At 49.6% G+C, this 26,938-nt stretch overlaps 3 protein-coding genes across 9 annotated transcripts; 1 reads left to right on the plus strand and 2 right to left on the minus strand.

The window, feature by feature from the left end:
- Nucleotides 1-83: 83 nt before the first annotated feature.
- Nucleotides 84-8,923, plus strand: VWA7 (von Willebrand factor A domain containing 7). The gene is given in 19 exon segments (XM_037843676.1): nt 84-212; nt 311-363; nt 697-918; nt 920-946; nt 1,218-1,499; nt 2,031-2,127; nt 2,741-2,851; nt 3,311-3,506; nt 3,616-3,785; nt 4,769-4,881; nt 5,110-5,226; nt 5,704-5,889; nt 6,188-6,332; nt 6,491-6,643; nt 6,753-6,845; nt 7,184-7,485; nt 7,561-7,700; nt 7,888-8,062; nt 8,177-8,923. Coding segments are annotated over 19 exon segments (2,766 nt in total). The 5' UTR covers nt 84-202; the 3' UTR covers nt 8,351-8,923.
- Nucleotides 8,722-10,781, minus strand: SAPCD1 (suppressor APC domain containing 1). 2 transcript variants are annotated; one of them, XM_037843684.1, is made up of 5 exons: nt 10,441-10,781; nt 10,070-10,210; nt 9,443-9,538; nt 9,253-9,342; nt 8,722-9,160 (listed from the first exon to the last, which is right to left on the minus strand). In XM_037843684.1, the coding sequence occupies exons 1-5, from the start codon at nt 10,531-10,533 to the stop codon at nt 9,065-9,067; spliced, it is 516 nt and encodes a 171-aa protein (XP_037699612.1). In that variant the 5' UTR covers nt 10,534-10,781; the 3' UTR covers nt 8,722-9,064. The 2 variants fall into 2 exon arrangements, with proteins under 2 accessions (XP_037699612.1, XP_037699613.1); XM_037843685.1 differs by lacking the exon at nt 9,443-9,538.
- Nucleotides 10,782-10,913: 132 nt separating this feature from the next.
- Nucleotides 10,914-26,541, minus strand: MSH5 (mutS homolog 5). 6 transcript variants are annotated; one of them, XM_037843677.1, is made up of 25 exons: nt 26,437-26,541; nt 25,882-26,168; nt 25,512-25,635; nt 24,955-25,035; nt 24,713-24,775; nt 23,749-23,870; nt 23,456-23,565; nt 23,177-23,212; nt 22,764-22,846; nt 21,997-22,042; nt 18,737-18,875; nt 18,534-18,596; nt 15,281-15,409; nt 14,931-15,003; nt 14,650-14,759; nt 14,345-14,425; nt 14,019-14,106; nt 13,592-13,781; nt 13,348-13,474; nt 12,721-12,870; nt 12,305-12,379; nt 11,972-12,115; nt 11,627-11,764; nt 11,412-11,485; nt 10,914-11,177 (listed from the first exon to the last, which is right to left on the minus strand). In XM_037843677.1, exons 2-25 carry the CDS (start codon nt 26,014-26,016, stop codon nt 11,066-11,068), a joined length of 2,493 nt encoding a protein of 830 aa, XP_037699605.1. In that variant the 5' UTR covers nt 26,017-26,168; nt 26,437-26,541; the 3' UTR covers nt 10,914-11,065. The 6 variants fall into 6 exon arrangements, with proteins under 6 accessions (XP_037699605.1, XP_037699606.1, XP_037699608.1 ...); XM_037843678.1 differs by lacking the exon at nt 26,437-26,541 and having other exon boundaries at nt 11,717-11,764; nt 25,882-26,193; XM_037843680.1 differs by lacking the exons at nt 12,721-12,870; nt 26,437-26,541 and having other exon boundaries at nt 25,882-26,193.
- Nucleotides 26,542-26,938: the final 397 nt, after the last annotated feature.

The following is a 26,938-nucleotide window of genomic DNA, read 5'->3' on the forward strand; positions in this document are numbered from 1 at the left end:
GGAGGCGTGGGTTCCCGAGTCCTCAGAGCAGGCCGCCGGTGTCCTGGTGGGCAGAGGGGTGTGTCTGTCTGGGTCTGTCCCTGGCACTGAGCCAGGCCTGAGTCATGCTGCCCGCTCCCTGCCCCCTCCCTGGCGCTGCCTCACTCACCTCTGCACTGCGGCTGAGGGAGGCCCGCCCTGGAACTGGCTGCTGCTTCTAGCCATGAGCAAGCGTGAGTAGCAGGGCCGGGGGCCACCTGTCTTGTCCCCACCACGCTCGGGCCTCCCTCCCCTTGAACTGAGACCCGGCTAATTATAACTCTGACCTCAGGGCCCTGTGACACCACACCCCAGCCAGCCCTGCCCAGGAGACCCAGCAACCAGGTAGGGGAGAGGCCTGAGAAGAGACAGACTTCCGATGTGTGGGGACCGTCCCTGGGGCAGGGCTGGGGACTCGGCCCAGAGCTGGGGAGAGGGGGCCTGGGGTGGGGAGCCTTAGACCCTGCTGGCAGATGTGTGTCCCTACCAGCCTCATAAGGCCTTCAGGTGGTCTGGGTGACTGAATGGGGAGTGGGTGGGGGAGCCAAGCTGGAGCAGACAAGGCGCTCAAGGCAAAGCAGGTGGAGGAGGAGGAAGTGAAAGCAGGTGTCCTTGGAGACCGGCCTAACCTGGAATTGCCCACTGCTTCCTCCTCCCTTGAGAGCCTTTTCTTTCTAGGTCCATGTTTCAGCCATGCTGCCTGCAGAGGGGCCCCTAGCCCACCTGAGCCCCCCAGTGCTGCTCCTGCTGCAGCTGCTGCTGCCCCCAACATCTGCCTTCTTCCCCAACATCTGGAGCCTTCTGGCTGCCCCCGGCTCCATTACCCACCAGGACCTGACTGAGGAGGCGGCGCTCAACGCCACTCTGCAGCTCTTCCTGGAGCAGCCGCCCCCAGGCCGCCCCCCCACTTCGGCTTGAGGACTTCCTGGTGAGAGTCCCTGGGCCCCATCATGCCCCAGCCAGATTCCCTAATCCCCTGGACCTCTAGTCCTTGAGAACCTGGTTGCAAGAGAAGGGACCCCCTCCCACCACCCCACCCAGCAACAATACCCTGGGAAGCCTGGATGTGGAAACCAGGAGCCCCCTTCCTTGGAGAGGCCCAGGAATCCCACTTCCCTTATAGGGTCCAGCCATGAGTGCCAATTGCTGAGGTAAAGATGGGCTTTGCTGGAGCCCCTGCCCCCTACCACTGTCACCAGGGCCGCACCCTCCTTGCTGATGACCTCTTTGCTGCCTACTTTGGGCCTGGGTCTCCTTCCCGGCGTTTCCGAGCAGCCCTAGGAGAGGTGTCTCGTGCCAATGCCGCCCAGGACTTCCTGCCGACATCCAGGAATGACCCTGAACTGCACTTTGACGCTGAGCGGCTGGGCCAGGGGCGCCTGCGCGTGGCGGGGGCTCTTCGGGAGACCCTGGTGGCCGCCAGAGCCCTTGACCATACCCTGGCCCGCCAGCGCCTCGGGGCTGCACTTCATGCCCTGCAGGTGAGAACAGTGAACACCAGTTTGGGGTCATTAATTCTAGTTTTCCTATTTCTTGGATGGAGAAATTAACTGCCTTCTTAATCATGCCTCTCCCTATTGAGGAGGGTTTGGGGTACTTCCTGCCAATGCCCTGAGGCTATTTCCTAGTTTCTTACTTCCAAAATGGCAGCACTTTCTGTAGGAACAGCAAGAAGGCCATGGTGGCTGGAGAGAAGTGAGGGTGAGAGAGGAAGGCCATGAGGCTGGGAGGCGAAAGGGACACAGCGCTCCGTGTAGGGCCTTGGAGGCCAATGAAAGGCCTTTGGCTTATAATTCTGAGTGGGATGGAAAGAAAGAGTTCCCACTTGGGGTAAGGCCATCTTCTGGGCACTGGAGGAAGAGTAATGGAAGGGGACTCAAGGTGTCTGACAGGAGCAGTGGGGGTGGGAGAGGACTTTTTGGGTGGGAACCTCGGGGCAATGGTGTGTCAGGGCTGGAGATGGTGAGAGCAATCAGACCAGTGCCTCGTTTCCCCCCTTCTTCCTTCCCCAGGATTTTTACAGCCACAGCAACTGGGTAGAACTGGGGGAGCAGCAGCCACACCCTCATCTCCTGTGGCCAAGGCAGAAGCTCCAGAGCCTGGCACAAGGTAAGGGCATGACCCAGGTGGTAAGGTGGGAGCCCACCGAGCTACCTCCTCTCAGTCCACCCAGCCTCAGTGTCACATCCTGAGGTCACATAGATGTGACGTCACTTCATCTCTGGAAGGATCTATGAGGTCCCCTAGTCCAGCCAAGGGCCAGGTCAGTTAAGTGGCTTTTCTAAGGTCACACACGGGAGAAGAGAGCCAGGACGGGGTCTCAGACCTCAGTCAAGCACTGTTTCATGAGGCTCCCTCCCCTCACTGGGTCACATCCTGGTGCCTTCTCTCTGGTTGCATTCTTCTGTCTAAACTATGAACCAGAAGTTGCCTGCCGTATCCCATCACAAGCTCACTTCCTGTCCACAGCTCAGAGGGCAGAATCCCCATAGGATTGGTCCCCACACTTCCTGGGTTTCCTAGCACAGACCCAGTCTCAAATATTCAGTCTCATTGCCAGCCCATGAACTTTGGTTTTAGTCCAGAAAGCCTAGTCATAGTATCTATGAGCTTTTCACCTTCTTTCAGCTGAAAGGAAAAGCCAAAGAAGTTTGGATAGACAAGGATAAAAGGTTAGAGGTGGGGGGATCTTGGGTTCTAGCTCCCTGCCCTCTCTTCCCAGTGGGCGACCCGACCTGCTCCGATTGTGAGGAGTTGAGCTGCCCTGGGAATTTGCTGGGCGTCCCTCTCCTCACTTCTGGCTACTTTGGAACTCATCCCCCCAAACCTCCAGGTACCAGACAGGAAGGCTCCCAGAAGCAAGGGGGGGAAGTCACTTCCCTATGACAACCTAAAGGCAAAATGGACTCTTCTGAAGAAATGGGCCCTTGTCCCATTTCCTGTGGCATCCCTTCCTGGAAGAAGAGACTGTTGGGAATGGGGTGGGTCCACTGAGGTGGCTGTGATCATTGGGGTTGGGGGAGGAGGTCACTTCTTGCTCAGCTGATAGGAGTCTTCCATTGCCCCCAGGCAGCTTTGGGGGACTGACTGGCGGGATTGGGGGATCCCCTGCATGCCATGGTGACTGACCCCTCCACCTTTACTCCAGCTCTGTCCTCCACAAACTGTCATCATTTCCTGCTGATCCTTTGCTGAGGGACAGAGGGTCAGGCCAGGTCAGAGAGGGCAGCATTTTCTTAGGAAGCAGTGGGTTTTTGACCTCCACCCTCCAGAATCCCTTTTCCCAACCCAGGGAAATGTAGCCATGGGGGCCATTTTGACCGGAGCAGCTCCCAGCACCCCCGGGGAGGCATCAACAAGGATAGCACATCCCCAGGCTTCTCCCCCCACCACACGTTGCACCTCCAGGCTGCCAGACTGGCCCTTCTAGCCTCTATCCAGGCCTTCAGCCTCCTGCGAAGCCGCCTGGGAGACAGGGGTTTCTCCAGGTGAGCGGCCAGGGGCTCCCTGATGGGCAGATGCTCCTAGAGAGCTGAGAGACCAGGGGCTGGGGATGAATGTGCAGACCCTTCACTGGGTCTCTGGCCTGCTCCCCAGGCTGCTGGACATCACCCCAGCCTCTAGCCTGAGCTTCGTCCTGGACACAACAGGCAGTATGGGAGAGGAGATCAATGCTGCCAAAATCCAGGCTCGCCACATTGTGGAGCAGCGGCGGGGCGGCCCCATGGAACCCGTCCACTACATCCTGGTGCCTTTCCACGACCCAGGTAACTGTAGCCCAGGCAGGAAAGTCCAGGGCAGGGGGTAAGTGCCCCTGGTGGGAAAGTGGGCCTCATGCCTCCACTTCCTTAACAAAATGGTGGAACTTCCTTTGGTTCTTAGTGGGTCTTTACTGGATACATTTGTGTGTATAGGAGACAATCGGCCACATCTACCATAAGTCATGTTCAGTTTCTGCCATTTCCTGTAGAAAGATTGGGATGAAGATGGGGGTTGGTGGGTCCAGGGTTGAAGTGTCTGAGACAACTTTGTATTCCTTTCCCCCACTGAACTGGAAGTCAGAAGATTTGGCCCAGTCCTTAGGCCTGTCATTTCACTTCTCTTTATCTCAATTTCATCATCCCTAAAATAAGTCAGTACACCTGCCTTATCCTGCCTATCTCCCAGGGTTGAAATGATGATCAAATAGAACACCTACTGGACTGAGATTTCCCTAAGGGCAGGGTTTCCGTCTGATTTGTCTGTAAAATCTCATAGTGAGTGGCTGACATTTAATAGGGGCTTATTACATGTTTGCTGAAGATAGGAATAAATGAGTGAATGGTTAATTATGAATTTAGTACTTATTATGTGTCAAGGCCCTATTCTAAGAATTATGAAATCAACTCATTTAGTCCTCCCAATAATCCTGTGAAGTAAGTACTATTTATAATTTTTTCTGGCTTTTACCATGAGGAAACTGAGGCCCCCAATTGTTTTTTTATATGCACAAATATACCCAATAAAGGCCCACTCAGGACCATAGGAAGTGCCACCATTTTGTTAAGGAAGTGGAAGCATGAGGCCCAGTTTTCCACCAGACACACCTAACCCCTGCCCTGCCCTGTCAAGGTATAAGTAAGGGAATATTATTATTTAGATACTTGTCTACCCCAGGAGCACAGTGGGCCTCTTAACTGGGGAGGTGGCCTTGGATGGGAAAGAGGGGCAGTCCCTCCTCATTATCTCAACTTTCTTTTTCACTCCGCAGGGTTTGGCCCTGTCTTTACAACCAGTGACCCTGACAGCTTCTGGAAACAACTCAATGAACTCCATGCCTTAGGGGGTGGTGATGAGCCTGAGATGTGCCTGTCAGCCGTGGAGGTCTGACTCCTCCCTTCTCCTTCCCTTCTTATCCCGTCCTTTGCAGACCCCATTACCAAGGGAAGCCAGAGCCTTTCTGGGACACCCCCATACCCCACCTCACCTTCAGAGTCTAGTTCTTCTGGGCTCTCTCCAGGGTTCCAGGACCATATTTCCTCTCTGACTTCCTTTGCTCTACCCATTCCCATCACCGCCATTTTTAACACTAGCCCTGTTCCTCCCTGCCAGCTGGCACTGCTGTACACACCTCCACTCTCGGACATCTTTGTCTTCACTGATGCCTCACCCAAGGATGCCCTTCTCACCAACCGCGTGGAATCCCTGACTCGGGAGCGGCGCTGCAGAGTGAGCATAGCTGAGGGGAGACCCAGTGTTGGCCACTCAGTATGAGGATGTGGGAGAGCCTATGACCACACTTATAACAAGTGTCACTCCACACCATGGTGGTAGAACCAGCCTTAGCGTGGGGTAGGGAAGAGCGAACACTGAATGCAACACTTCCTGATACCTTTAACAATACTCAAGAGCGTGAGACCCTACTCTTGATGCTGAATTCAGATTTGAACATGCCCCAATAAACCATTTGAAGCACTAGAGAAGTAATTGCCAAGAATCCACTGTGAAATATCATACAGGTGGTTACAAGGAGTTGGCCAACTACTAACTGTGTCATTGGGAGACCCCGTGGGAGCAGCCAGAGGGTAGACAGGGACCTTATCTCCAGCCATCAGCTCTGTTGAAAGCCTGAGCACAGGCGATCCCTCATTCACAATGGTACGTGGCGCTCAGACCCCCAAATCCTGGGCTCTCTTCTGGCTTCAGGTGACGTTCCTGGTGACTGAAGACCCATCAAGGGTTCAGGGTCGAGCCCGGCGTGAGGTTTTGTCCCCTCTGCGTTTTGAGCCATATGAGGCGGTGGCTCTGGCCTCAGGAGGAGAGGTGATCTTCACCAAAGACCAGCACATTCGGGATGTGGCAGCCATTGTGGGGGAGAGCATGGCTGACCTGGTAAGTGTGGGGAGCCAGAGGGACCAGTGGCTTCCATTCAGAACTGAAGGGATAGGTGACACTGCATCTCATAGGGCAAAGGGGAATGGCTCTTGTTTCCCTCCCCCTGAGATCCATGGCTGCTCACCTTCAAGTGCTCCTTCCATATTAGTACCACCTCCCCGGACCCTGTTGCATCTTGAGGTCTCCACTATTCTGCCCTGCAGGGCTATCACAGAAAGTCCTAAGTCCTATCTTTGCTCCTACCGCATCCCATGGCTTATCTTCCCCCCATTTTTGATGCTGCCCATCCCCCAAGGTGACTCTTCCCCTGGAGCCCCCCGTCATGGTGCCTGGGAGGCTGCTTGTGTTCAGTGTGGATGGGCTGCTCCAGAGGCTCACAGTCCGGATCCATGGGCAGATCAGCACCTTCTGGATCAGGAACCCTGCAGGAACCTTCATGTGTATGTCTCAAGGGAGAGAAAGAATGGAGACTCAGGGGGAGGCTCTAAAGGAATGGGGTGGGAGTGGGAGACTGGAGCTCTGGTACTTGGGGGGAAGAGAGAAAAGGAATTATCTCCTGTGACAATCTCTTGTTCCCTCATCCCCCCACCCACCTTAGGGGTCTCCCAGGACCAGGAGGAAGGTGAGGGTCCTCTGGGTCACACTCACCGCTTTGGGCAGTTCTGGCTGGTGACCATGAATGACCCCCCACAGACTGGGGCCTGGGAGATCCAGGTCACGGCTGAGGGCACCCCTCGGGTGAGAGTGCAAGGTAAGGAGGGAGTTGATCCTTGGGAAGGAGAAGGGGAGGCTGCAGGCCTCAGGGAACAATATCCATCATATTTGCATTAGAAGTTCTCTGACTGCCTTCACCTCCCCAGCTCAGACCTCCGTGGACTTCCTCTTCCACTTTGGGATCCCCATGGAGGATGTACCCCATCCTGGTCTCTACCCCCTGACTCAGCCAGTTGCAGGTATTCTGCTCTCCCACCCTTCTTCATTAATTATTTTAATATATATTTTTTAACATTTTAATTGAAATACAATTTACATACAGTAAAGTGCACTAATCGTAAGTGTACAGTTTGATGGATTTCAAATGTACACCCTGTAACCATCACCCAGTTAAAGATACAGAACATTTCCAGCTTCCCAGAACTCCCTCCTGATGTTCCCCATCTTTCCCCTCAGAGGTAACCCTTTTTCCCCATCCATATTCCCCAGAGGTGACCCCTATTCCAAAGGCTGTTCATTCTTTTCTCCCTGTGACTGGTTTTCATGTAGACCACTGTTCTCCCCTCCCCTGCCCCAGGTCTCCAGACCCAGCTGCTGGTAGAGGTGACGGGGCCGGGCTTCAGAGGCAGCCCCAGGGAACCTCGGCCACATTTCTCCCACGTTGTCCTTCGAAGGGTCCCGGAGGGCACCGAGCTGGGCCGGGTCCCCCTGGAGTCCATGGGACCCGCGGAGCGAGGTCTCCTCTCCGCCTCGCTACCACCCACGCTGCTGTCCACCCCGCACCCCTTCTCCCTGGAGCTGGTTGGCCAGGACGGAGGAGGGCAGGGCCTGCACAGGGCAGCTCCCCAGCCCTGCATGGTGGTCCCTGTTCTGCTGGAGGTGAGACGGGAGAAGGTGCGGCTGGGGCTGGAGAGAGCAGGACCGGCTCCTCCCCTGACCAGCCCTCCCCTGCAGCTCAGTGGCCCTCCAGGTTTCCTGGCCCCGGGCAGCAAGGCCCCACTCAGCCTCCACATGGCCAGCTTCTCGGGCCCCCAGGATCTTGACCTTAGGACATCTGTCAACCCCAGCTTTGCCCTCACCTCTAACCTCTCCAGGTGAAGCCCTTGAATCCCCCTGCTCCCTTCAGGCTCCACCTTTCATTTCCTCTGATGTGGGACTTGGGTTCCCGCCCTTTTTTCCTTCTAATGTGCCCTCAGATTTCCTCTTCACTTGGCTCCCTGCTGTGGCTTTCAGCTCTCGGGTGCCTGGGGCCTCGGCAGGATGTCTGTATCCACTCTCCAGGGTTCGCCTGGGGCAGAATGAGTCCGCATGGGGGCGCCTGTGGTTGGAGGTCCCAGACTCAGCCACCCCGGACTCCGTGGTGACGGTGACAGTGACAGCGACCAGCAGAGAAGCCAGCGCAGTGCCCCCGACCCATGCCTTCCTCCGGCTCCTGGTGCTGGCCCCAGCCCCGCAGGTGAGACGCCCCCACTTTCCATTGGAAGATGGGCAGGGCAAGGCCAGAGTGGTGAAGGTTTAGTTTGGGTGCAGCCCTAGCCCCGCTCTGACATTCTCTCCTGTTTCCCCTTAGGACCAGCTCACTGTTGTCACCCACTCGTCCGGCCCCATCCTCACCACGGCCAGCCCTGCCTTTGGTCCCTCCACTTTGGTGACTCGAGACAGGGCTGGGGGAGGGATGGCGGGCAACTCCTGGTGGGGCACAGTTGGAGGGGTGCTGCTCCTGCTAGGTCTGACCTCCTGTTGACACAACAGCCCCTGAAGGGAGAGGCCTCTAGGGTACTTTACAATCTTCCCCTATTTGTGGGAAAGGAATGTGAGCCTTGGGGCTCCTTCTCTCCCAGCTGGGATGGAGGATTCCCTCCTAATGCACTTTGTCCCTTTTCTTTCTTAAAAACTATGAATCTGGGGTAGAGGGCAATGGATTTTCCCACAATGTCCTTTCCCTCCTAACCCTCCTGGGAACCAACCAAGACTTATTTTTGGAGAGAGTTGCTTTCTATTTCTCTGTAACATCTTTATTCCACTACCTATTCAGGCTCTCCCAGGCTCAGGTAGAAAGGAAGACATATGGGGAGGAGACTAGGGTTGGGAGTGGGGTAGGAGGATGCCAGGAAATGTTATTTATAGAATTGTTTTTATTTAAAACTCTGGAGCAGCCTCCATTTTATTTTTATATTTAAAGCTGAAGGACCAGTACAATAAAAGTGTCTTCTCCCCAAAGAGATTTCAAAGGAAGATCATTGTTGCACATCATATAGGGGAGAGAGAGGGCATGCAACAGCAAAAAGATGAAATGGAAGTTGCCAGAAGGAGAAGAGAAGCTTAACATCAAGAAGTATGAACTTCACTTGACCCACCACCTGTAGCCATTTGACTGTTGAGTTAAGAAGCAGAAAGAGGAGGTTGGGGGTTCTCTCAGCCTCCTCCCTCATCAGACCAAGGGGAGCAAGAGGAGGCCTTAGATGAGGCTGGGGCCCCTCCATCCTTTGGGGCAGCCCAGCTGAGCCCTCTCCCCCTTTGGCTGGATGACTCCTTTCTGCTGCCTTGACAACTCCTGGAGAAGAGGAGAGAAACAGACTAGGCATCTGTGCTGCTCCCTACCCTCAGGGTGAGGGCTCTGCCTTCCCCCACATCCCTAAAATTTACCTGTTGTAACCACAAGCCCTGTTTCCTTGACCTTTCCTTCCACTCCTGGGAGGTGCAGGGACTAGCCTTGTTCATTGGACACGGGGAGAACTGAGGGGAAATTGGTTGTGTTTTCTCTTAAACCAGCACTGAACCAACAATTCCCCTGTCCCCACTTACCAAATGCCTAAACTAAAAATAATAAACTCACCTTCTCCTGAATCAGGTTCTGCAAACAGATGTTCACCTTTAGAATCTGGGCTAACTGGAGGCCATGAGGCTCTGAGTATAAATCTGTCAGAAAAGTCTAAAGAAGGAGGAGTTGGAGGCTGACGACGTGGTGAAAATTTGAGGTTCATCTGCCAGCCTTCGTCTGTCATCACAGGACATTCCACTCCTCTATCTGGGTCCCCTCATCCCAGTACCCTCCAGGCAGGTAGAAAAATCCAATACTCCCCACCTGTATCTTCTTACCATTCCAATTCCTCCAACCCCTCAAATAGCACAATATACAACACCCCCTCTCCCTATGCTTTTGGATCCTCCCTGGCCATCCCTGCCCCAGCTTCCTAATCCAGGCCACTCCCCCATCTCAATGGAATGATCCAAATCATGTCCCTCTGAATAGAGTGTAGACCAGCCTCGTCCATCCCCAACAATGAACACTAACCTAACCCCCTGGCATCCTGTCATTACAATGCTGCCTTCAGTTCATGATCCTTATGATCCCTGCCCATTAACTCTCCCCTCTCCAGAGTGGTCTCAGGCTGTGTTCACACTTCCTTGCTCCCTCTGCACTGCCTGCCCCCCAAACACACACAGAGGGACAGCCCCGTACCTCCCCAAGGGCACCCAGATGCAGCTGCTGTCTCTGTGCCTCCCTCAGATGACTCTCAAACCAGGCCCGGCTGTGCTCCAGCAGCTCCAGCCCCTGCCACAGGACATCCTGTTCTCTCTCCAGAGTCTGCATCTTCTGCAGCTAGAAAAGGCAGAAAGCAGAGGCTTACTTTCCGTCCACAGCAGGGCTCTGGGCCCTGTTGGGTTCGTTGTCTGGTTACTGAGAACGAGCCCAGACTAGCCACTGAGCACCTGGCAGGCAGGAGAAGGAAGGGGGAAGACTGGTGAATCCTCAAAGTTGAGTGGAAATACAGAGGGCAGATCAAGGGAAAGGGGCTTTCCCATGGGCCTCCTTTTTAGGCTAATACTCACCCAAAGGAAGAAGTTCCGGGCCCCTGGGTCTTGGCAGCTTGTCCCCAGAGGCAGCAGCAGGACCGTGTAGGAAGCCTGCACCGGGCTCCCCATGGCTCTGAGGTGGGAGAGGGTGGAGCCACTCCCACGGGTGCAGCCCGGACTGGCCCTTCCCCCTCCACCCCTGACTCACACCGTCCTGAACTGTCAGCCTCTCAGGCTGTGTCTGTCTGAGGTTGGGGTGTTCCTACTTAAGGGCGAAGACCATATCTCCCCAGGGCTCCTTTTCTCCCCTCTAATCTGTTTTTGTAGGGCCGTCTTGAAGTGGCTTGTTCTCATGAAGTCCCCCCTGGGTAGAATCGGAGGTCTGCCTACAGCAGTGTCACTGTATCATTAATGAGGCAGGGCAGGTCCCTCTGTAAACTCCTGCTCTGTGTTTCATTTACTTCCTATTCTCTTGCTTTGTTGTAGCTGGTCTAAGAAAACAATAACCCTCTCAAAATAAACTTTATTCTTACTATTGAACAAAATATCCAGGGAAACAGAACTCTGAGTGTGAAAGAGGTAAGGCAACAAAGAGGGCGTGGCAGCCCACTGGGGTCCTGGGAGGTTGGGTTGGTCTTGGAAGAGGCCAGAGGAAGGGATCTCAGAGGACAGACTTGGCTGCAGGCAGCACTTCCTGATGCATGAAAATGTCCAAGTCCAGGTTGGGATCTTCCAAATCCAATTTCAGAAACTTATTCACTAAGGTCTGGCAACTGAAGGGGAGAGAGAGAACACTGAGATTTATGGGATATGGATACCCAAGTCCATGAGCAGAGGGGAGGGGCTGCAGCACAGGAAATTGAGGACCTTGATGATTTAGTGTTTCAGAAATAATTAGTGGGTCTTTGAAGGGTAAAGTGTTGGAAGAAGACCACCCAAGTCCATGAGAAGGGGAGAAGAGTTGTAGAAGATGCTAGAGACAAACAGGACACAGGGGCCACACTCACTTTTCCATCTGATTTTCCTTTAGCAACTCCTTGACAGGCTTGATGGGTTTCCCACTGCGGATCAAGTCTGAGACCTAGGAACGACAAGAAGGAAGGTGGACAGAGGAAATAAGAGTCAAATCTCTTGTGATCCCAGAAACCCAGGCCCCTGAGAGAGCAGGGACAATGGGAAGGGGCCCTGAGATGGAGGCAGTTGGACATTTGGATCTCATCACCTCCTTGCCACGAGCAATGAGTTTTTCAGGAAGCCCAGCCTGGGCAGCTGTGTGGGAGGCATGGCTGGCCTTGGCAACACCTTTGCACACCTGATAGAAGAAGACAAGCTCGTTCCCATCCTCACAGGTCTCCATGGTCTTAGAAGAGAACAAAAGGAAATAATGTGTCATCAATCATCCTACTTTCTGCCCCCAAATCCTTGGCCAGTCCCTATGGGGAGTGAGAAGAGGGAAGGGACATGGGCCCAGTGTTCAGGGAGCCTCTGTTCTGATGGAGGAGCCAACCTCCATCTCTGGGAAACACCCAATCTAGAGGCAACCAGGGGGCTGGACTGGTCTCCTCACCAAATACTGCACAAGAGGCCCTTGTGGCAGCAGCTGTAGCTGAACAAGGCTCAGAAAGTTGGTGGCCACAAAGATCTGGGGGCACGTGGCTCCAAGTGCCAGCCAGTGTCGGAGCACAGCAGCCAGAAGTGCCAGCCCATCCACCTGTAAGAGCAGGGATGAGGGTGTGGAAGCACGAGCAGCCCCATGCGCTCTCTTTCCACTTGCCTGGCCTTTCCCCACCTCCCACTCTGCTTTTCTGCCCACACATCTCTATTCTTTTCCTGAGCCCTCATGCTCCTTCATCATCCTCCATTTCCCCCTCCTTAGTTCCTGTTCAGTTTCTCCCCTCACCGTATTGGTTCCCTTTCCAAATTCATCAATAAGGACGAGAGACCGCTCAGTGGCGTTGTTCACTGCTTTCGCCACCTGCTGGCCAGAGGTAGACAAGGGAGAGTTTCTTTAGCATTTGTGTACTTTAATGCACTGACCATAGCCTGCCTGTGAATAAAGCCATGTCCATCCCACTGGACTGTAATTTCTTTCATGGTGAGGCACAGGTTTTGTTCATCCTTCTATTGTCAACAATGCTTCGCACAAGCATGGGTTCAATAAATGTTTACAGTATTGATTCCTCCAGTCTCTGAACTGGGTGCTCCCCACCCCTAGTATAGAGGGCATGAAGGTGCGGGTGTTTATCCTGTTCTGGGTAGACCTAGGAGGTCCCACGACCCTCTCCCCCAATCCCATCACCCTTTGCTCCCTTTGACCTGGTTGAGGTCGATCATAAAGGTGGAGAGGCCAAGGGAGATGGATTCACAGCTATGAATTCGGGTGAAGATGGCATCTACTGCCCCAATTTCAGCCTCTTCTGCTGGCACAAAGCTGCCCACCAGGGCCATGAATGTGATCAAACCTACCTGAATAGAGGAGGAGACAGAACCTGGGCCTGGTGAGGTGGGCTGAGGGGAAGGTGAGGCTAAACTGAGGGTGTGAGTGATAGATCAAGGAGAAATGGACAGAGTTTGATAGAGGAACAAAGGTAATAGAACACGCTGAATCTCCCCCTCAATCCTGACCACCACCCCTTATGCTCATTTTAGAATCAGTAAAGAGGGACAGGAGTGGGCAGAGGCACACTTGGGAACGGCCTGTATTCAGAGGTGGTGAAGGGAATTCAGGCCACAGAAAGATCTATGAGCTCATGGCTCTCCCTCAAAGTAGAGAATGAGAGCATGTGAGGTGGAGGAGCGGGGGGCAGGAGAGATGTGGATTATGGTCTGTCTGGACAAGTGGGGCCAGAACAGAGGGGAAGAAAAGCCAGGGGTGGCTGGCAGGTGAGGGGTGAAGAAGATGGAGATGATGCCAGAGGCCCAGGTTACAGAGATTCTCCTCACCTGTTTGAGGTATATGCTCTTCCCTGAGGAGTTGGGTCCGGTGATGACTTTGACCCTCCCTTTGTCCCCACCACATTCTGTGGAGTTGGGCACAAAGGTTCGGGCACAGAGTTCCATCAGAGGATGTCTGCAGTGGGTGAGAGGCTCCTTGCACACAGTCCGTGGAACCAGATGCCCATGGATCCCCCAGGAGATGAGGTCTTCAGGCCCCTCATGCCTGTGTTTCCACCCACTCTGTCCTCACCTGCCATTCTGGATTCGTACCCCAAGGAGTTGAGGGGAGTAATGGGGTCTTGAGTAGCCATACTCCCGGGCAGCACTGGCAAGAGCCAGCAGGACGTCCAGGCGGGAGGCAAGATCCAACACCCGGGTCAAGACGGCTGCCCGCGCCAGCACCTGGCACTGCAGCTGGTACATCAACAGGGTCTCCTGGTCTGGGGGGTGGGGTGAGTGAGGAGCTGGGGTCAGGGCCAGGGAACAGTGAAGGAAAGAGACAAAGACACCCACAGAGGGACCTGGAAACAGACTTGCAGATATAGTCTGAGACACTCAGAGACACTCAGAGGAGAAGATGCAGAGTCAAGAGTAGAGACACCGAGCAGGAAGGGAGGACCCTTTAGAATAATCTCCAGGCTCCCCATCCCCACCCCCAGCCTCCTGCTTCTCCTCACCCCGGATTTCGCAGTGCAGGTCTCCCAGGAATGCATCCAGCTCCTTGGTTCGAGCACTACGATAGTGCAGCTTCTCCTCTGAGAGAAACTGAGTTCAAGGGTTCAAAGCTGTAGGCTCTGCTCCCTTGGTCCTCCTTTCCTCTCCTTTCTAACCCCACCTCCAGCCTTCCACCTGAGTTCTCTCTTCTTTGTCCCAGAGCTGATTAAAACCAAAGTAAAACTACAGAGGAGAGATCCCATATTGGGCAGTGCTGATAGAGGGAGGCCTTCCTTCAGCTCCTGATTAATTTTCCTTATCACTCCCCTACAGAGGTCGAGGGTCTCACCATGAAGTCCAGTCCCTCGATCTCAAAGTCACTGGCTTCTACCATGGAAGGCAGGCGGGGAATAGAAAGAAGGAAGCCAATCTGGGGAAAGTAAAGAAGAGATAAAGCAGAGTGACTTCTTCCTAGAGTAGGCGCAGAGATCTCTGTATTCCCCAATGCCTCCCTCAGGGGGCTACAGCCACCAAAAGGTGTTCATGTTCTTCTTCAGACTCCTCAGAAGTCTTCTAATCTACCAGTGCGTCCTTCATAAGCTTAATATCTCCCCTAAAAGACCCTGGAGGCCACACCCACCCTCCTGCCCTCACCAGAGGAATGTAGATGACACTGCATGAAGGAATACGGGAGTCCAGAGTCTCCAGCTCCTTCCGAGCGACCTCAGTGAGGAAACTGGGAAGTCCCATCAGCCTTCGCTTTTCTAGGAGGGTGGAAAACACATAGATACTGAAAATAAGGCTGACTCCCTCTTCCTGCTCTGGTTGCTATGATGATGCCCAGTTGTGTTGAACGCCTGCCGAGGATGGTACACCATTACTGGGCAGGCTCGTGTTGCAGGGCTCACTGGCCCATCTGCACACCCAACACTCACTCTCATCAATTTCAGGATCTATGTTGGGGAGGACGGTGAAGCGATTTTCGGCAAGGCTGCCCTCAAAGTCCACCTGAGGAGATAAGAAGTCCGGTTTTTTATCACCCCAGGACCATCTCTCAGTCTCCAAGTCTCTCTGCCCAGTCCCTGCTTTAACCCCCAGGCAAGTCCCTGATATTGTGTCATCTCCTCTCACCACCCCCATTCTTTGGTCATCCAACTGACCTCAAAGCCACCCATGCCTCCGCATCTCCCACACTACATTCCCCACACCGCAGTCCCTCTCCATTCTCCAAGCCCATCTCTCTCGTCTACTTCCTCAGGTGCTCTGTCTCTTTCCTTCCACTCACCACTTTCCCAATGAGGCTGGCAATATGGTGCAGGTCATCAGAGAACTCTTGGGCAATGTCCTGAAAGAGCTGGATGGACTGGGGCAGGGAGCGGCAGGCATCCCTCAGGCCCAGGGCACTGTACACAGTCTGTGGGAGAAATGGACAGAGGAAGGCAGCCCTTACCTCCTGGGCTTAATGGAGGACACAGGGACTGACTCAGAAGAACAAAGACCAATAGGGAAAAACATGACAACAACAAAGACAGACGATGTCAAAAGCAAAAAGCAAGAAATAGTGAGAGAGCAAATGGCATCTATTACACTGTGCCAGACAGTGTACTAAAAGGTTACAATGGCAAATAAGATATGGTCCCTGTCCCAGAGGAGCTCATGGTCTAGTGAGGGAGACAGAAATACACTCCAAAGATTATGAAATAAGGTGTTAGGTGTTTTTATAGGGATTTGAAATCAGAGGTAACAGTATTAACTTATGAATTCTTTAATATACAGGTAGATAGATAAAGGAATACAGATGTACACGCATGGGTTAGTATACAGATGTACATTTCCTGGCTGTCTGTTGTGAGGGCCTACAAGAAGTGACAGACACCCCACACCTAAGATTTGACAGACAGCACACCTCACATCTAGATCTTGGTTTCTTATAAAACCAAGAAAAGTAACCAGGGCTCCTTGGAGAAGTGGTTGATTCCAGAGCTGGGACAAGGAAAATATCACCTTTTAGTGCTAGAAAGTAAGGAAGTGCTCAAAAAAGGATTAAAAGGACATATAAAAAACTAACCTGATTAAATGATATACCCAGAAAAAACAAATTTCATAAAGACAGACAGTAGATTAAACGTTTACTAGGGGCAGGGGCAGGGGGTGAGTGTGAGGGAATTATTGTTTAATGGGTGCCAAGTTTCTGTTTGAAAAAGTTGGGGTAATGGATATTGGTGATGATAGCACAAAATTGTGAATATAATTAAGACTATTGAATTGTACACTTGAATGTGATTAAAAAGGGAAATTTTGAGTTTTAGATGATATTACAATAAAAAATTTTTTTAATAATTTTTAAAATGTGGAAGGGCTCCCAATGACCAAACCTAGAAAATTTTGAGCAAAATTAAACAATGATATCATTGAATTATAGCCCATAAAATAAAATATCTATGAAATAATTGTACTATGGTTATATAAGATGCTAACATTAGGGGAAGCTGGGTAAAAAGCATCTGAGAACTCTGTACTATTTTTGCAACTTTTATTTAAGTCAAATTAGTTTTTTAAAAAGTTCAAAAATAGATAAATCTTAAAATTTTTAAACAAAAAAGGTAGAGAGAGGGCATAGGGTAGAGGGGACAGGAATAAAAGCTAAAATTAGTTAACTATAGCTCATTTCGGAGATTTAGTTGTGTAAATATTTTACAAAACTATAAACTGAAATTTAATTTAAAAAGCAAGTTCATAAAATCAAAAACAGAATGAAACAAATGAACATAAATGTATATCCAGACAGTGAAATAACCACACAGAGAACAACTATTCCATATGACTACAACACAGTAATTTGGCAGTATAACCCTTGTGTGGGCAAAAAGAATGTGCCTCCCTCCCCCCCAAAAAGTTACATGGTTTTCAATAATTATATGGTTAGTGGTAGTACTGGTATTGCTATTCTAAGATTATTGTGGATATACTGTGGGGAAAAGAAAATGAGTGATATTCTAATTTTATCATTCCCAGTGTCATTTTGAGAATCAGAATTTCTAGTGTGGAAGAAAGAAAATATTGGCAAGAATAAATAAAGAGAAACAAAAGAGGGTAAGAATCCTGAGGTTCTGATTTTAAATTGGTATATTTTATTTTTAAAAATGTTCTAGATCTGTTCACAGAAGAAATCTAAAAGCATTAAGCAAAATGCACTGAGCACTCTCTAGCACCCAGATTGTAGTACTGAATTACCATTTTCCATTAAAAGGAATCAGGAATTCTTGGAGAACTGGCTGATTCTGGTTCAGAAACCAGGAGATATAAATGATAATTTGGTACATCTTTTCAAACCAGAGAGCAGGGAAGCTCTCAAAGTCTACAGGTGTTGTGTTTGAAGGACTCAGAAACCAACATGAAGAAGTTCCCATTGGCCAAAGATTGAAACATGTAAAAGATTCATCTGAAGTAGATTGAAACATGTTTAATCCATGAGGTTGTAATGATACTAAAACAAAAACAAAATCGTTGGCTGCCTGGGAAGACATTAGGGAACAAATTTACTCTTTTGATAACTTGTAAATAAAGACCAAAAAAAAATCTAGCAATTTTCAGTATTTGTATATGAATTGTATCACTGGGTTACCAAATTGTAGCTGAGAGGAAGTTTGTCTTTACAGAAGTGTTTTGGCTAATAAATGAAGAAGGAATGACAGAATTTGAATTTTTTCATTTCATGAAAATGAAATTTTTCATTTGATTTTGCAATCCCTAAAGAATTAACGGATTTAGATATTAAACATTAAAGGTTGCTAATATCACAAAAAGAGAGTTCATTCCTCTATTTATGAAGCAGTCTTGGAAAAAAAAATCAAACCTGAACCTGATCAATCTTCTATATCTAACAATTAATTTACAGAAAATACAGAAGTGGCAGAAACATGTAAAATCACCTAGGGAATGTAATCAGCAAAATCCAGACTGAAGGAAACTCTATAGGATAAATAATCCAGTTTCTTCAACAAATAAATTGCAAGGAGGGTGGAGAAGAGAGATGGAGTAGGAGCCCATAGATTAAATGGGACTAAAGAGACATCATCCCATTGCCATGTTGACCATATTTGGCTACTAATTCAAATGAACTATAATAAAGAAAAATCATGGCATTTAAGAGATGATTGTAAATCTAAACATCAGATATTTGATGTCATTGTTCTGTTATTTTTAAGGTAAAATAATGATATCGTGATTCTTTTTTAAAAATACTTTTCTTTTAGAAATAATCCTGAAATATTTATGGATGAAATGATATGCTGGCTTGGATTTGCTTATGCAGGAAGAAGAATGTGGGTTAAGATATAGATGAAACAAGATTGGCATGAGTTGATAAGTATTGAAGGTACATGGTGGGTACACTGAGGTATATTATATTGTTCTTTTTTTTTTTTTAATTATCCATAATACAAAGCTTAAAAAAAAAAATAAAAGATAAAGGTGAGATAAAGTTGGACAGGGTGCCCAGAGTACAGAGGGTCTGGAACAAAGGCTGAGGGACTTACCTTGTAGAGAACCTGCCAGTCGCTGACCTTGGTGTGGGACAACTTCATGCGTTTCAGAATCAGCTACAGTCAGAGGAGGGGACAGCCATTATTTTCCCTCCCTCACCTTAACTCCCCTCAAGAAGCCCAATGTCCAGTACTAGCCCTCAACCTCCTTCTCTACCCTCTGCCCCCCACCCTGGGCACACAGGCCTCCTGCTCACAGGGACGTTCTTGATGTGACCCAGCAGCCGATGCAGCATCTGAGCCATCTCCAGATTTGGGGGTAACAGGAAAAACTGGATGACGTCCAGACGGGAATTTAGCTCCCCCAGGTCCTGAGTTGGACGTGTGAACCATAACCTGTAAATAGGGGTTGGGGGGTATAATTTACATCTGTTCTCATCACCGTCTTGACCTCAATTTGCCAAAATGTGTGTCTGAAGGCAACACACATTGGGAAATGTGGCAATATGTGTCAGTGATATGCAATAGGAAAAAACAGGCAAGTGCAGGGTCTTTATCCATATGGATGTGTTTACAGGTATCGAATGAGAATCCCTGCATGTGAGCACGACTGTGTCTGTATATTCCAGTTTCGATGGGTAGGACCATGTGTCTTTCCATGTGGATATGTGATGGAGCCCGTCAATATTTCAGATGGAAAGCAGTGTGTTGAGGTAGTGTGCCAGCACTCTGGCTCTCTCTGCAGCTGAGTAGGAGAGGGTGAATCAGTGTAAGTTTGTATATCTGGATTTAGCTGTGGAAGTGTCCCTAGGTGTAACAGTATAGACATTCCTCTTTTCATGTTGTCCACGAGAAAGTGTATAACCATCCCATGTGCAATGATAAACCCTCAATTCATAATAAAGGCTGTCTCTGCAGGGAAGAAAGGATTGGGGAGGGACACTTAAAAGGCTTTGATAGTTCTGTCTTATTCTTAAGAAGGCAGGTGGACAAACAGCGAGGTTTGTAACATGATTAGTTATACCTTTTTGCATGTCTGAAGCATTTTCTAACACACAGAAATAAATTAGTCTTCAGAAAATAAATCTCATCTGTTTGTCTAAGTCTAGGTGTCCCTATCACCCTATCAACAGTGAGACTCTGTAAGGACTTGTGAGCCCAGGGATTATTTTCTACACTAGAGCAAGCCACGACACAGGCCATTTTACATAAGAGCAAATGTGTGGAGACACTGGGGCCTGAGGATGTGCAGCTTACATGTTCTCTTTGGTCAGTTGCCCCAGCTTTGAATGAGGCAGATGACCTAGATGGTTTCGAGGATGGATTCAGACACCTCTACTCCTTGGCCCCAGAGGACTCTAGAAGAGGCAGTGTAAGTCAGTCTGTGAATACCCATCCCCGCTTTGGAGAGCACAGAGCACATGAGCCTCGCCTAGCAGACTCGCTTGTAAAAACACCTAGCTATCACTGAATCATGTACTGCCAGAAGAGACCTTAGTTATCACCTAGTCAAGTCAAACTCCCCAGTTTTATAGCTGAGGAAGTGAGGCCCTGAGATGATAAGCAACTTGTCCAATACCACACAGCTAGTAAGAAGCACAGCTGGGTCTGAAACTCTGGTCTTCAGACTGCTAGGACAGTGCTCATTAGAGCATGCTATGATATCCAGTCACCTGCAGGTACCCTGTCCAGCTTTAGGCCAGCTTTAGTTCATCATTTAGGTTATGATTCAATGCCCTGCTGGATCCTACCTAGGAAATCTGCAGTCCTCCCCTAACTTGAACTCAGCTGTCTTTTCCACTGAGAATTCCTTCCCTCCTATCTCTGGTTGAAATTAGAGATCTGTACCTGGAGCACTGGAGAACTTGTGAGTAATTAAATTACCCCTCCAATTAGGTGGAGATGAGCTCAGAGATTATCCTAAATTAACCCTCAAAAGACACCCATTGTGGGTGAGGTGGAGAAAGGCTTGTGCACTTGTAGACTAGCAAAGGTTTCTGCTCCGGGTTTTTAGAGATGTTATGACCAGTGCACTTGGGTCTGCGTACTGTGTTCACTCACCGAGTACTAATAAGTACAAGGCCACATGCCAGGCACTGAGATAACAGGAATGCCAAATGCACAGATTTCACAGCTCTGAGTACAAGTGGATTCACAGACTGCTAATTCTAAACTGATATGAGTGTGAAATAAGAAAAACATAAACAAGCCCTGTGTCGGCACACAGCAAGGTGTATGTCAGTCTCCTTTCAGGTGTCTGTAAAACTTCACCAGAAAGGTAAGAGTTGGGTTGCACCTTGAAGAGGAAGTAAGATTTTGACAGGTGGAAGCTAGGAGCAAGACTTACCAGAACAAATAGTATAAACAGGCATGATGTGTTGCCAAAACAGCCAGGGCCCTAAAGGACTGGAATATAGGGCGGACCCAGTAGGAATGGGCTTAGGAAGGGTTTGTAGAGATGAGCCTGGAAATTAAACTTGGGGTGAATGGTAGCAGGCTTAAGCACTGCTAAGAATGCTAATCTTCATCCCACAGACAATGGGGAAACCTCCTGAGGTTTCTGGTTTTGTTTTGTTTTGTTTCCACTTAAGGTTTAAAAAAACAAAGTGGAGTACATGTTCAGATTTCTGTTTTAGAATGAGGGATGGATTGGAAAAAGACGAGACTAGGGTGAGAGAAGCCAGACACAAAAAGATAAATATTGTATGACCTTACTTATATGAAATACCTACAATAAATTCACAGACAGATGGTAGACATAGGTTTTCAGGGGCTGGGGGCCAGGGGTGGGGTGATGTGAAGGGAATCACATCACAAAACACAGGTGATGATAATATGCACTTAGCACTATGAGCCATGGACTGACGCTTCTCCCTCACTCCCACCCTCACCATATTCAATTATTCACTAAAGCCTATTGATTGTATCTTGAAATGCCTCTCTCATCCATCCATATCTCCCTCTTCCCACTGCTCTAATTCTGGTTATCATCCTTTCTAACCTGGAGTCTTGCTCCCAAATTGGTCTCTGCCTTTAGTCTCTCTCTCTCTCTCTCTCTTTTTAGTTTGTATTGTAGTAATGTACACACAACTCAAAATTTCCCATTTTAACCACTCTCAAGGGTAGAATTCCATGATACTTTCATTCACAACATTGTACTACCATCATCAACATCCATTTCCCAAACTTTTTCATCACCTCCTGTTTCCTGATATTGGCACTCCTATTTCCGTCCTCTCTGTTATGTGTCTGTGTTCTATGTTCCAAATAGATATCTACATTTTCTCCACAATACTTTCCTAACCTGCATTTGATTTATTTCAACAACCATATTTGTAAAGTCTCAAAAATTTATTGTTTTTTCACTTTTTCTTTATTGTCATACCTGGCAGTTGTTTTTGTTACTACTAGATGGGGTGGTGTGTGTGGGAGTCTGGACACTGCTGTTGGTAGGCATTACTAGGCAGTGTGTACCTGTAACTCAGGCAGGAGTGTGTAGCATGTGTGTGAGACTCACCTGAGCAGCTTCTCTCCCCACTTAGAGCGGCATCTATTGAGGATTCCTGGGAGGAGTGGGGAGGACAGAGAGTGAGCTTGTTACAAGGTAGGGAAAGGAAAGGAATGTGTAGGTCTGGGGTACAGGTTTTGGGCAGACTGACCCATAGGAGTTCCCTAGAAATAGGACGCAAAGGCAGCCAAAGAGGGTGCCTGGCAGCAAACATGAGCAGGGATTATGGAACATGGAGACAGGGGAGGGGCTGGGCCCTCACAGGGACACTCAGCCAGAAAAACACAAAGATGCAGCATAGACTTGCACAATGCCTAACATACATATGTAAATATTAGCTACAACCCAGTGAGATATGTATAGTGAAACCATGTGGATACTTGGGGCAATATTCTCAATATACCTTAAAGCCAGGGTGATAAACTGATAAAGACTATGCAAATCAAATCTGGGCAGTTCTGTACCTTTCCTCTATACATACAGCCTCCCCAAAGTCCCTAGACAGGTGCACAACTTGTAGAAACATTCATATAAACCCAGGGAATGAACCGAATTGGTAAAGTAACCACTGATATGCAAATAACATTGTACTACTATGGGGTGTGGGAGAAGCTCAAGCTCAGAGAGGGTGCAAAGAGGATAAGAAAGCTGGATTGGACTGGCAGACATCTGGCAATGGGAGTGAAGTGGAGGGGAGGGGCTAGGACACATCCTTGGAAGCAACTGCTTTTCTGGCAGTCTTTTGTAGTGTGAGATGAGGGACAGGGCCCACCTACCAAAGAGGCTGAGCCCCTCCTTCAGTCCACTGGCCACTTTGTACACCGAGGGGTGTGACTCACTCTTAAATATCTGCAAAACACTGTCAGAGAGAAATGGAGGAAACTAGGGTACCTGAAAGGTTGGATATTTGAAGGGAATGGGGATTGGGACAGAAAAGGGTATCACACATTCTCGTGAGATGAATTTTGTCCCTCACTTCTTTGGGCCTCAGTTTCTCCCTTTAGAAAAGGAGATGACACCTTTGTGCTTTTCCTTGCTCTCTCCCTCTCACCCTCCTCTTCCCTTTCCTTCAGGGAGAGAGATTTATTAGCTCCAAGATTAGGGAAACTGGAGCCTCATTAGGATTAGCAGAGTATTAAACTTAATCCTTCTTCCTCCCTGACACAGCAGTCTGCCTCCACCTCCTTACCTGTAAGTGTCTTGATCCATGCTCACCAGATGGGTCCTGAGGAAAGAAAACAGAAGGGAAGGTGGCTGGGGTATGAGAGGTCTGAATTCATGTCAAAGCCCGCCTCCACCCCGAACACCATCCCCATCTTCTCTTCCCTGGAACTCCACAGCCCCTCAGGTTCTCCTGCGCGTCCTGGAACACTTTACCCACTGGGGCACTGCCCCCTCCACCCACCCATCTTACTCTTCAGGCCTCCCAATCCCACCTTTACTTTGGTTGGGTGGGTGAATCACCTACAACACAAATTTCTTAAAGCCCAGTATGGGGACGCTGACATTATAGTCTTCCAGTTCAACCCCGATTCTTCTCCGACCCAGGAACTTGAGCAGCCCTCCAAGTGCTCGAACCTGGAAGGGGATCAGTGTGGAGTTGGAGTAAGTCCCAGTGTCCTGGAGGCTGGACAACACCAGGGAAAACTATATTTTCCAGGGCTAGGCCAGTACCTCCAGGACTCAGTCCTAGGACTGGGTAGCTTGTGCCTTTCTCCAATCAGCCGCCTCCCAGCCCTTAGCCCTCGGGACCCATCTCACCGTGAGGAGGCAGTCAAAGGGAATAATGGAGGACAGGAAGAGGATTTTCTCAGTGGCGGTCATGGAATCTGGGATGAAAGAATAGTTCCCAGAGAGGAGGCGCTGTTTGCTTATCTCCAGACCTATTTTGGGGCAGAGGGCAGGAGGAGGGAGAGATCATAGAATCAATCCTAGAACTGTAGAATTAGAGGGGATTGGATGTCTTCTAGCCCAAATTTTTTTCATCCCATTTTAAGATGAGGCAATAGAAACAAGAGAGATGATGTGACTTGCCCAAGCTCACACAGACAGTTAACGAAAAGCTGAGGTTAAGAGCCAACTTTTCAGACTCTCAGTCTAATTCTTTTTTTATTCTACATATATGATAAGGATGTCTGGCTAAGAACATAACTTGAGAAAAATAAATGGCTCAGAGGAGTAAGATATCTCTCTGGAACTGGGAATTTTTAGTTAAAAAGACTGTATTAATAGAGGAACTAACAGCACAAATGCCCTAACATCTCTCTAGGATAGAACATTACCTGTCTTTTTTGCAAACCTGGGAAAGTCACAGAAGTATATTATAGATTGCAGAGTCATTGAGGCAATGCATATACACACACACACACACACACACACTTATATATATATACACATTTATTTATATTTTATATATATATATATATATATATAAAGGTATAAATAGCTTTGGCCTAAAGGGAAAATTTTCAACCATCAGAGCTGTCCCAAAGTGTCACCATTCCCTCTACTCAGCAAAGGCCCTCATCTCTAGACACACCTAAGTGGAGGCTGAAGTTTATGAAAGGGTAAGGAACAGAAGTTTATTAAAGGGTAAGGAACAGAAGAGATCTTGGGGAGACTGGTCATAGGGCATGGAGAGCACAAAGGTTTAGGGTGAGAATAAGGCTGAATGATGTCGATGGAGCTAAGAGAAAGGGTTGGGAAACTGGAGTGAGGGTGATACCAAAATCCACGCTTGGCAAAAATACGATTTCAGGTCTCTTAGGCTCTCTGTGCTCCTGGGAATCTGTAGGGGAGGCAAAGAAGGGGCCATCAGCCTGTATGTCTCAGTTCTGCCTCTGCCCCACCTTTTTTCTCACCCGATTCTGACCTCCTGGTTCTGGCTCCCTCCAAGACCCCTCTCTCCTGGAATGTTCCTCCCCTTAGTCCTTCCTTATGTCCCCTCTCTCCCTTACCCGTCCTTACCAAGCTCCCCTAGAAACTGAGTCATATTCTCATCTTGTTTGGCACTTGTAACAATGGACCGGGGATTGATTTCATCCAGAACTTGGAAAGAGAATGGAGACCAAATGAGTTAAAGTTTTACCCTTTAACTAAGGGGGAACCCACAGACCTCCCCTTGCTAATTCCCTCCTCAAAAACTTACTTCATCCCTCAAAGAGAAGGGAATGCTTTGTACATTAGGAGCTCAGTAGGAGGCAGGAATGAGATTTAAGGAGGAAAACAGTAGTGACTGGCTGGTATTGGGAGGGGAGAGGCGTGCCCGGAAGATTGTTACTAGACTATAAATCCCTGGAGGACAGATATGACTGATTTGTTCAGCAGCACTACATCTCCAGCACCTGGTACACCGTAAACACGTAACAAGTATTTGTTGAATAATGAAATGAATTCCTAAGAACAACAAAGGCGGGGCCTCTGGAAATCAACAATAAAATGCTATAGAAATGATTCAGGCAAGGACATATAGGACCAATGCATTTCCAGTCCTGGAGAAGAGGCATTCATGGTTCTGTCCCCACCTCTCTGGAGAAGCTTGAGGCTCTCCTGGTCTGGGGCATCTGGCATGAAGTGGATGGTGGAGTCACTAGTGTCATAGTAAGCAATGCCCAAGTATCCTGAATTCCACAGCACACACAGATGGATCTGTCCCGTGAGGAAAAAAAGAAACTAATATCTTGAACTACTTGCAACTGCAGGATCCTGCCATGCATTTTTAAGTCATTTTATCAAATCTGAGCTATGCATCACACACACACACTGCACTCAGTAAATGTGAAACAGGTGTTCAGCTGGAAACAAGTGACTCGCCCAGCACTACCCGACCCCTTTTTACTCTTAACATTCCGATCAACTCCCCGCTCCCCAGATTGAGCTTGGGCCTCCAGAGACCTCCGCCGGCTCCTCCTCGTCGTCCTCGGCCTCCGCGGAGCCAAGCCCTAGTGTCGGGCATGGGAAGCTGGCCGAGGCCGCCCGGGACCCCAATCCCTGCGGCGTCCTGCCTGGGGTCGCTCCCGAGAAGGCCATGGGCGGGAGGCGCTGCGGATGCAGAAAATTAAGGCCGTTCAGAAGCGGTTTCCCCCGCGAAGGTGCTGGAGTAGGGTAGCGCTCAGAAATCCAAATCCACAGAGAGCTTCTGGGAGAGGGTCGAGGCGCAGAGCTGCAAAGGGCCTTGAGAGCTGCGATAAAGTGTATGGGACATTTTGAGGGGGTGGGGCAATTTGTGGGGGTGATTTATCAGCTATTTCACTTAAGTACAGACTGTGGCAAACTCACTCGCCCCGCCCTCTTTTCAGTCACGCGGAGGTTGTACTTTGGCAGAAGTGCTGAGGACCCTCCCCACCCCGCCTCTGCCAGCCACGCCCCCGACCGCAGCCTCCCGTCCTTGACAATCTGCCCCACGCCAGCCACTGCCCACTCGCGGTGTTTTCCCGCCTTTTCTGTCACCTGGGTGGCAACGTGCGCGAGACCGCCCCCACTGATCAACAGTCACGAGCCGGCGGGAGGGGCGCGCCGGTGCGAGGGGGTGCGCGCGCACGCGCCCCGCCCACTTAGTCGCTTTGGCTGGAAAGACCCGGATCTCGCCTGGAGACCCAGCAGGGAGACGGCGAGGAGTGGACCGCAGTCCCGAGAAACCTGAAACGGATTGGCCTATTAGCATTAGGGGGCGGACCCTGAAATTTCAAACTTCCCGCCTTTTTCCGTTGCTTAGCAGCCGGGCCTGTGGCCCTCAGTGCTTCTGGGCTTTGATTGACGCGGGGTGGAGCCGGTGAGAAGATAGGAAGTGGAGCCGGGGTCGAAGCTAGGGGAAGGGGGCAAGGGACGTAGGGGGCTTAAAGGGCCAGGGGCGCGTTCTTTTTATCTGGAGATGAAGATAAGCAACATTAATTCAGCCTGTGCCAATAACTCTAGGTTAATATTGTATGCTCTGAGTTAATATTTATAAAGA

The sequence above is a fragment of the Choloepus didactylus genome, chromosome 7 (genome assembly GCF_015220235.1).
Source record: "Choloepus didactylus isolate mChoDid1 chromosome 7, mChoDid1.pri, whole genome shotgun sequence".
In the NCBI taxonomy this organism is placed as follows: Eukaryota; Metazoa; Chordata; class Mammalia; order Pilosa; family Megalonychidae; genus Choloepus; species Choloepus didactylus.

Coding starts and splice junctions, on each gene's coding strand:
- SAPCD1 (XM_037843684.1), bottom strand. CDS start 10,533: ATGGGGAGCCCGGTGCAGGCTTCCTACACGGTCCTGCTGCTGCCTCTG. Junction 9,539..10,069: donor ATCTGGGTGCCCTTGGGGAG/GTACGGGGCTGT, acceptor CTCCTTCTTTAG/ACTTTTCTGACAGATTTATA. Junction 9,343..9,442: donor AGAACCTGATTCAGGAGAAG/GTGAGTTTATTA, acceptor ATTTCCCCTCAG/TTCTCCCCGTGTCCAATGAA.
- MSH5 (XM_037843677.1), bottom strand. CDS start 26,016: ATGGCCTTCTCGGGAGCGACCCCAGGCAGGACGCCGCAGGGATTGGGG. Junction 14,107..14,344: donor TCGAGGGACTGGACTTCATG/GTGAGACCCTCG, acceptor CCTTGAACTCAG/TTTCTCTCAGAGGAGAAGCT. Junction 13,782..14,018: donor CCTGCACTGCGAAATCCGGG/GTGAGGAGAAGC, acceptor CCCACCCCCCAG/ACCAGGAGACCCTGTTGATG.